We start from the raw sequence: 8,628 nt of genomic DNA on the forward strand, positions 1-8,628 counted from the left end.
GTCTTTTTATCTCGTATAAGGGATTTCAGAATGCGTGTCTACCGTCTCTCTTTCGGATTTTTGTCTTGAATGATTTCAAGATCGATTGTTTCTGCATTTCATTGATTATTAACTTGATGATTTTTTAATCGGTGTAACTCCATTCTGAAGTTGTTCTTGCCGGTTGTAGTCTTGTTTAATCTGTGATAGTATGTTTATCGTTTCTCTTTCGGATATTTTATTGTTGGAAGATATCTGGATTAATCGGTTCTTTATTATAGGATGATCTTTTGATCTGTGAGATTTATGTAATCGGCGTTACTCCATTCTGAATTTCTTGCTCTCTGTAGTTTTGTTGAATCTGTGATATCTCAGAACTGCAGTTGTTTTTTCTAGAATTAGGGTTTTGAGAATGCGAATTTTCATCGATTCTGATTCGGATTTCTTACTCGAACTTGCTCTACATTTCGTTTTCCGTGATTATTAGCCCTATGAAATTGTTAACCACGAAGGCGCCTATGGAGGTATTGCACGTCGATGCGATCTCATCCAAGTTTGCCTTCGAATAAAGCTCGATCTGCGTAGTTGAAGGCCGGGATTAACCACCATATCCCAGTCAATCTTCAACATTTCTTCGCGATCGTACATATCATTCTTGCAAAGAAAATTAAAACATTGATCGATTGAACGATATTTTCTAAGATCACATACACATCTAGTTACTGCTAGAGATCAGACCAGATTTGCTGCCATGTTCTTCTCCGAGGTGTTCTCCGAGCTCAAATTCATAACCGGCACCCTCCCGCCGTTCGATTGAGAATCTTGGTAGATCCTGGCCGTCAATTTCTCCTGAAGAGATTTCGCCAGCCCGTCAATCTGGCGCTTGTACGTTGGATACCGCGAAATCGCCCTGGTAATTCCCTGCAACCTTTACACAATGCAAGAACAAGAATATCAGGAGAGAGAAAGAGCTAGAGGAAGGATGAGGGTTAAGAGAGAGAAAAGGGTGAGGAGCTTCCTAAGCATAGAAAGAGAATGGAGTGAGTACAATGCATGTCATGGTATTGAGGTGAGAGAAAACTTTCACTTTTTAGAGAGAGTGGGTGAGCTCCATGTTCCCAAAGAAGGGTCAGTTGATTATGTTAGAATTCCGCAAACTGCTGGGCCAAGTTCTGAAATTTACAGAGAGAGAAGTAAGAGAGAACATGTTTGATAGAGATTGATGTACATAGAGGAAAAGAGGAGAAGATGTTTGATAAATACTGGCTCAGAGAGGGTTGATCGAATGATAGAGTGATGTAGAACAAAAGTTTACTCCCACAGTAATTCTTGGGACGATGAGTTAGAGAGAATTGGAGAAGTTCACCAGTTCAGAGAAAGAGAAAGAAGAGGATTGGTAAAGAAGCAGAAAAAGAATGATTTTTCTCAGCTAAGAAATGGAAAGAAAAGACGATGTTTCTGGAAGAATGATAGAGAGAGAGAGAGAGGGGATGAACTTTGAATGTTTAGAGAGATTGATGCAATACAGAAGTTCACTTTCACAGTAACTCTTGGGAGAATTGGGTGGAGAAGAGTGGAGAAGTTTCCCAGTTCGGAGAAAGAGAATGAAGAAGATGAATTGTCGCAGTTTGGAGATGGAAAGAATGCATGATGGTAGTGGAAGAATGGTTAGAGAGAGAAAGGTGAACTTTCGATGTGTAGAGAGAGTGATGTAGAACAGAAGTTTACTTTCTCAGTAATTCTCCCAGATCAGAGAAAGACAAGGTAGAGAGAATGACTTTGGTGCAGCAAAAAAAGAGGATTTTTCGCAGTTTAGAGATGGAAAGAATGGACCATGGTTGAGGATGGATGGTTTAGAGAGAGGTGGTGAACTTTCCATCTTTAGAGAGAGATATTGAGAGGTGGGGAATGAAGAAAAAGAGGGTGAATTTGTCAATTTAGAGATGCGGAAAGAATGGATCATGGTAGAGGATGGATGGTTTAGAGAGAGAAGGTGAGCTTTCGATCTTTAGAGAGAGATATAGAGACGGAGAAACGAAGAAAAAGAGGATGAATTTTCGCAGTTTAGAGATGGAAAGCATGGAGAGAAGATGAATTTTGGTAAACTGCTTTAGAGAGAGGTGGTGAGCTTTCGATCTTTAGAGAGAGATATAGAGAGGGGGAAAATAAGGATCTGTTTATAGAGAGAGAGAGAGAAGGAAACCTGCGAGCAATGGCGTCAATCTCAGCCCGGCGTCGCTCCGCAAACTCAAGAGGGCCGCCAGAAGTCGATTCCTTGGCACGGATGGAGTCCCCAGCGAAGAGAACAAGCCGGCAAAGGTACTCTTCTTCCTCGCAGGAGAGCTTCTCGGCCCGAATTTGCTCCTTGATGATGATCAGCGGCTCCAAGAACCAGTCGAAGAAGGTGTCTCGAGGCTTGTTCGACGCCGTAATCTCCGTCTCGTCGCTGAGCAAGATCCCCTCCGCCTCCGCCGCCGCCGACCGCAGCAGCGTGCGCAGAATTGCGTACGCAGGTAAGCCCACTCTCACCACTCCCTTTCCTGCCTTTGAATAATCCCCGACTTCTTCTGCCGTTATCAACCCCTTTGAGATCAATTCCTCCCCATACACCTCGCATTCTGCAAACAAGTGCTCAAGCAGCTGTCCCCCCCCAAAAATCATTCGCCAGATTTCAAAAATAATACCCAGATGATCTCTATCTATTAGCTGGATGTGCATCTATTTGCATCTCTTTCTGCGTTGCTGGATATAAATCTCTAATTCTCTATGCAGATTTAGACATACATGTGTATCGATTTCTCTCTCTAACATGATGTACATCTATGCACATATATCTCTCTCTCTATAAATATCTCTTTCTAGATTGATTTACATGTATGTGCATCTCTCCCTCTATCTATTTAGAATGTACAGTGATTTAGATTACCCTTTCTAGATAGATGTACATATATGTGCATCTCTCCCTCTATCTATTTAGAATGTACAGTTACGTATATCTCTCTTTCTAGAAAGATGTACATATATGTGCATCTCTCCCTCTTTCTGTTTGGAATGTACAGTTACGTATATCTCTCTTTCTAGAAAGATGTACATATCTCCCTCTCTCTCTTTAGAATGTACAGTTACGTACATCTCTCTTTCTAAATAGATGTACATATATGTGCATCTCTCCCTCTTTCTGTTTAGAATGTACAGTTACGTATATCTCTCTTTCTAGAAAGATGTACATATATGTGCATCTCTCCCTCTATCTCTTTGGAATGTACAGTTACGTATATCTCTCTTTCTAGATAGATGTACATATATGTGCATCTCTCCCTCTATCTATTTAGAATGTACAGTTACGTATATCTCTCTTTCTAAATAGATGTACATATATATGTGTCTCTCCCTCTATCTATTTAGAATGTAGAGTCATGTATAAATCTCTTCCTAGATAGACGTGCATTTTAATCACTCGATCTAAATATCCGTATATGTATAATCGATATATCCTTGTATCTATCTATCCATCTAAGAGTCCATCTTCAGAAGAGGAACATACCTTGAGTGGGTTCAATTCAAGGACAGAGTTCTTGAAGGATACAGAGCGAGAGGCAGTCTTCGAGCTTGAACCTCGCGAGCCGAAGCTCTGCCCTTTTGCGACATACTCTCCTTTCCTGTAGCCAAGCCTGAGCAACCACCAATAGAATTAACCCCTCCCCTATTCTGGTTTCCTCTTGAAGATCAGCTTCTCACCTGGGTAAGCAGGATCCTTCCCCCATATCCAGCATATCATTGCTGTACTCGTCGTACATGGCCACTGATGCTATGATGTATCTCATGCCCATCGTAACAGATCTCTCCTGTCCACCATCATTATCATCATCACATCATCATCATCATCATCACATCATCTAGGTGGACCACCGGTTTCCGGGTGGTCTGCCCTACTTTTCTTTCAAAAAAAACAAATCATCATCACATCATCATCATCACATCATCACCATCATCATCATCATTTATTGAACAGACTTGATTGCATTTTCGAGCAACTTATCATAGCAAAACTTAAAGTATTTGCGGTACAGTCAGATTATATGTAGGTGGTTATCATTTGATCAGCTCCATCATCATCCGTGATGACAACAAAGATAAATTTGAATCATCATCCATTTGTGTGTGGCTAGGCCAAATTATGATGATGATGATGATGAATGTGCCATCATGAAGGTGACTGTGATGGTGTGATCTGACTGATACCATGGATTCTAGCAGCCAATTAAGATGTTACTATTGGATTGATCTTCATTCATCAAACATTAAAATCGGGTTTTTGAATTGATCAGGATGATCCTTACCTGGTAAGTGACTACAGTGGCATACCCGCCGAGGAGGAAGGCGGAGAGAAGGGAAGCGACGAGGGCGGCGATGACGGTGGCGGGCCAGAGAAGGATTGCGAGGGCGGCGAAGGGCACACACGCAGTCTCAAGAAACGGACCTTCTCTGCCGATGAGATCATGGAACAGCCTCTGCCACCCTTTTACAAGCATGTATGGACTCTTGCAGATGGCAATTAGAGAGATCCCTATTATGTCAATCATGATTCCAGCCAAGCCCACCAAGATAGAGGCCACCAGGTACATAATGCTGTCCATGTTACATAGATTTGATCATGTTTATACAGAAAAAAATGATAAATAAAGTTTAATCAATATGATAATGCAGTCTTCATTCATCTAGTATGATTCATAAGTTGCGACATGCATTCAAATATATTTCACTTTTTGCTAGAAATGAAGGTGAGGGTAATTTATTAACTGGAATTGTGCAAGTGAGAAAATAAAAACATACTAAAAGAAGCCCTTGGATTTGTTTATGTTTGCTCAAAAAACAATGGCCTCTTTTAAAATGGACGAAAATATTTACGCTAGCTCAAAAAAGCCATATTTATTATTTTCATGATAGCCAATGGATTTGTGTTGTTTACATTTATTATGCTTATTTGGCTACTGTGACTGATACCCAAAGAATTTATATTTATATTAATAATTTATGAAAAATAAACTAAGAAAGCTAAATTCAGGACTAACCCTAACAATATACTTTGTAAGGGCAGGTTCTCGAGATTATTGATTTTCTTCTGGAAAATGGTAAACATCAATAAAAAGAGTAGGCAAATAAACTAAGGAAATTTGATTCAGAAATATTCTAAAACTATATTTTGTTAGGGCTGGTTCTTAAAATAGCAATAATAAACTAAGAAAGCTAAATTCAGAACTAACCTAAGTCTATATATACTTTGTTTAGGGTTGGTTCTTGAGATTATTGACTTTCTTCTTCTGGAAATGATAAATAACAATATAATGGCAAATGAACTAAGAAACCTTAATTCAGAACTAACCTAATACTTTATTTTGTTAGGGCTGGTTCTTAACAAAAATAAGGATATTTCTTTCAAAAATACAAACCTAAGGAAATAAACTAAGAAAACTAAATTCAAAACTAACCGAATTAAACACTTAGTTAGGGCTGGTCCTTTAGTAAATTGACGTTTTTTTATGGAAATGATAAATAACAATAAAAAGACAAAAACTAGGAATACCTCATTCAGAACTAACATTATATCATATTTTGTTAGGGCTGGTTCTTGAGATTATTGACTTTCTTCTTCTGGGAATGGAAAATAACAATAAAAAAGGAAAATAAACTAATAAAACTAAATTCAGAACAAACCTGATCTCATATCGCTGGCCATGAGGAGGAGAACGCAGTCGAAGATCATCCATGATGGAGAAATATGAATAGAAGCACACATCAGAGAGATCCCTCACCACGGTGCAGCTTCCCCTCACCGTTGACCAAGTTCCATCCTACCAAGCTCAAACATTAGAACAAAGTTTTTCAAAAAATTAAAAACCTTACATTAAAACTTCATCATTTGTATCAGAAGATCAGAGAAATAATCTGAAATCACACCAAGTTCCATAGTTTATAGTTAGATCGCAGTTTTTCAATGAATAAACCATCAAACTTCATCATCAGTACGAGAAAATTAGAGAAATAATCCGAAGTCAAACCCAGTTCCATCCTACTAAAATTGATCATTAGCAAACTTAAAAAATAAAACTTTAAACTTAAACTTCATCATTAGTAGCAGAAAATCAGAGAAATAATCCGAAGCCATGCCAAGTTCCATCCTACCAATCTTTATAATTAGCTCAAAGTTTTTCAATGAATAAAACATCAACCTTCATCATCAGTAAGAGAAAATCAGAGAAATAATCGGAAGTCATACCAAGTTCCATCCTACGAAACTTGATTATTAGGTTGAAGTTTTTCGATGAATAAAACATAAAACTTCATCATCAGTATGAGGAAATCAGAGAAATAATCTGAAGTCAAACCCAGTTCCATCCTACCAAACTTTATTATTAGCTTAAAGTTTTTTCAATGAATAAAACATCAAACTTCATCATCAGTACGAGAAAATTAGAGAAATAATCCGAAGTCAAACCCAGTTCCATCCTGCCAAACTTTATAATTAGCTCAAAGTTTTTCAATGACTAAAACATCAAAATTCATTATGAGTAAGATAAAATAAATTAGAGAAATAATCCGTAGTCATACCAACTTCTACACTTCCAAATTTAATCATTAGATCAAAATTTTCAAAAACTAAATCATCAAAATTCATAATTAAAATGAGAAATAATCTGAAGTTGTAACATGTTCTATCCTATGAAATTTCATCAAAAGATTAAAGTTTTTCAAAAAATGAATCACCAAACTTCATCATTAATATGAGAAAAATAGAAAAATGATATGAACTCAAACCAAGTTCGATCCTGTCAAACTTCATCACGAATTGGAGAAAATACATGACAGAAATAATATCCGACATACTTTCAACCAACTACCCTCTTTCCAAAAATTCCAATGGGACCAAGTTTTTGAAAGAACAAAATCATCAAGCTTCACCAATTATGTGCAAAAAAAAAAAACACCAAGAAATCATACCACGAAACAACGTCTAAACTTGTCCGTCTTTCCCTCTCCGACTGCCTCAAATGTAGCCATCAGTGGCGAAAAAAATCCATATCCTGCGCCTCCGATCACACTCCCAGCAACACCCACAATCGGCCAAAGAATCAAAACAACAGCCACACCAATAAACACAACGATCTTCAGAACAGGACCCAGGATTTTGCTTCTGCAGCGGAAGAACACGGAATAAGTTCATAAAGAAATTATCAACCGAAATGCATGAAGCAGAACAAAACCTGGCAATACAATAAAAAGTCCAGAGACAATGAGCAGGCCAAAGACCGAGAATAACAGCGGAGTTTCCGATGCTCATGATGGTACAGATTAATGGGCAGAGAAGGGTTCCTGAGTAAAAAGGGCAAATTCAGCGAGATTTTTCACTACCCAGTTTTCAAAATGAAGAAAAAAACAAGCCCAGGAGAGTGATTCTGCGTTACCCTTTAAGATGCCCAGAAGGAGTAGCCCAGCGAAGAAGGGCAAGAAGACGATGAAGCTCCAGAAGGAAGAACAGAAGCTCGTGGGCGGCTCCATAGTGAATCAATCAAGGAGGAACAAGGCTGATAATCCTACTGTTGAGGAGATTTGAGGGATTATAGGACATGGGTGGGCTTCACGCCTTCCGGACGGTGCAAACAGGGCAAAAATCCCAGGCTTCTCTACACGTCTTCTCGGTTCCTGTTGGCCTTGTCTCTAACTGACAAACTGAACACCCTCCCTCCACTCTCTTCTGAGGTGTGTGAGAGCGAGGGAGGCATCTTTTGGGGGCCGCGAAGCCCCCAAAGTTTGCTATCCTGTCTTTCTCTCTCTCTCTCTCTCTCTCTCTCTCTCTCTCTCAATCTCACTCTCTATCTATATCTCCATCTCTATCTCTCTTTCTATCTCACTCTCTCTATCTATATCTCCATCTCTATCTCTCTTTCTATCTCACTCTCTCTATCTATCTCTCTATGTCTCTGTCTCTTTCTCTCTTTATCTGACTATCTCTCTTTCTATCTCTCTCTATTTCTATCTCTCTCTATCTCTCTATATATCTCTTTCTATCTGTCTCTTTCTATCGATCTATCTCTCTGTCTATCTATCTATCTATATCTTTCTGTGTCTCTCTATCTCTCTCTCTCTATTTCCATCTATCTATCGATCTATCTCTCTGTCTATCTATCTATCTATCTATCTCTCTCTCTCTCTCTATCTCTCTCTATCTCTCTGTATTTATATATCTCTCTATCTATCTATCTATCTATATATCTATCTATCTCTCTATCTATCTATCTATCTATCTATCTATATATCTATCTATCTCTCTATCTATCTATCTATCTATCTATATATCTATCTCTCTTTTTTTCTCTCTCTCTATCTCTCTGTATATATATCTCTCTCTCTATCTATCTATCTCTCTTTCTCTCTCTATCTCTCTGTATATATCTCTCTCTGTCTCTCTGTATATATATATATATATATCTCTATCTCTCTGTATATATTTCTCTTTCTATCTATTTATCTCTCTCTCTCTTTCTATCTCTCTATCTCTCTATCTTTCTATCTCTCTTTCTAGATCTCTCTCCATATCTGACTCTCTCTCTTTCTAGATCTCTCTCCATATCTGACTCTCTCTCTTTCTAG

At 38.3% G+C, this 8,628-nt stretch overlaps 1 protein-coding gene across 2 annotated transcripts; it reads right to left on the minus strand.

Annotated features, from left to right (window-relative positions):
• Positions 1–517: 517 nt before the first annotated feature.
• On the minus strand, positions 518–7,819 carry LOC144710830 (putative membrane protein At3g27390). Of its 2 annotated transcripts, XM_078584646.1 has the most exons (10): positions 7,443–7,819; positions 7,242–7,350; positions 6,979–7,171; positions 5,695–5,831; positions 4,320–4,608; positions 3,718–3,824; positions 3,524–3,650; positions 2,183–2,619; positions 1,067–1,151; positions 771–907 (listed from the first exon to the last, which is right to left on the minus strand). In XM_078584646.1, the coding sequence occupies exons 1-9, from the start codon at positions 7,534–7,536 to the stop codon at positions 1,109–1,111; spliced, it is 1,536 nt and encodes a 511-aa protein (XP_078440772.1). In that variant the 5' UTR covers positions 7,537–7,819; the 3' UTR covers positions 771–907; positions 1,067–1,108. The 2 variants fall into 2 exon arrangements, with proteins under 2 accessions (XP_078440771.1, XP_078440772.1); XM_078584645.1 differs by lacking the exon at positions 1,067–1,151 and having other exon boundaries at positions 518–907; positions 7,443–7,817.
• Positions 7,820–8,628: the final 809 nt, after the last annotated feature.

Source organism: Wolffia australiana, chromosome 13 (genome assembly GCF_029677425.1).
Source record: "Wolffia australiana isolate 7733 chromosome 13, ASM2967742v1".
Taxonomy (NCBI): Eukaryota; Viridiplantae; Streptophyta; class Magnoliopsida; order Alismatales; family Araceae; genus Wolffia; species Wolffia australiana.

What these genes read in the sequence shown, in the direction of transcription:
- LOC144710830 (XM_078584645.1), bottom strand. Translation starts at nt 7,536, where the DNA reads ATGGAGCCGCCCACGAGCTTCTGTTCTTCCTTCTGGAGCTTCATCGTC. An exon ending in CCTTCTGGGCATCTTAAAGG is followed by an intron (nt 7,351 to 7,442) that starts GTAACGCAGAAT and finishes CTTTTTACTCAG; the next exon opens with GAACCCTTCTCTGCCCATTA. An exon ending in GGCCAGCGATATGAGATCAG is followed by an intron (nt 4,609 to 5,694) that starts GTTTGTTCTGAA and finishes TAACATGGACAG; the next exon opens with CATTATGTACCTGGTGGCCT.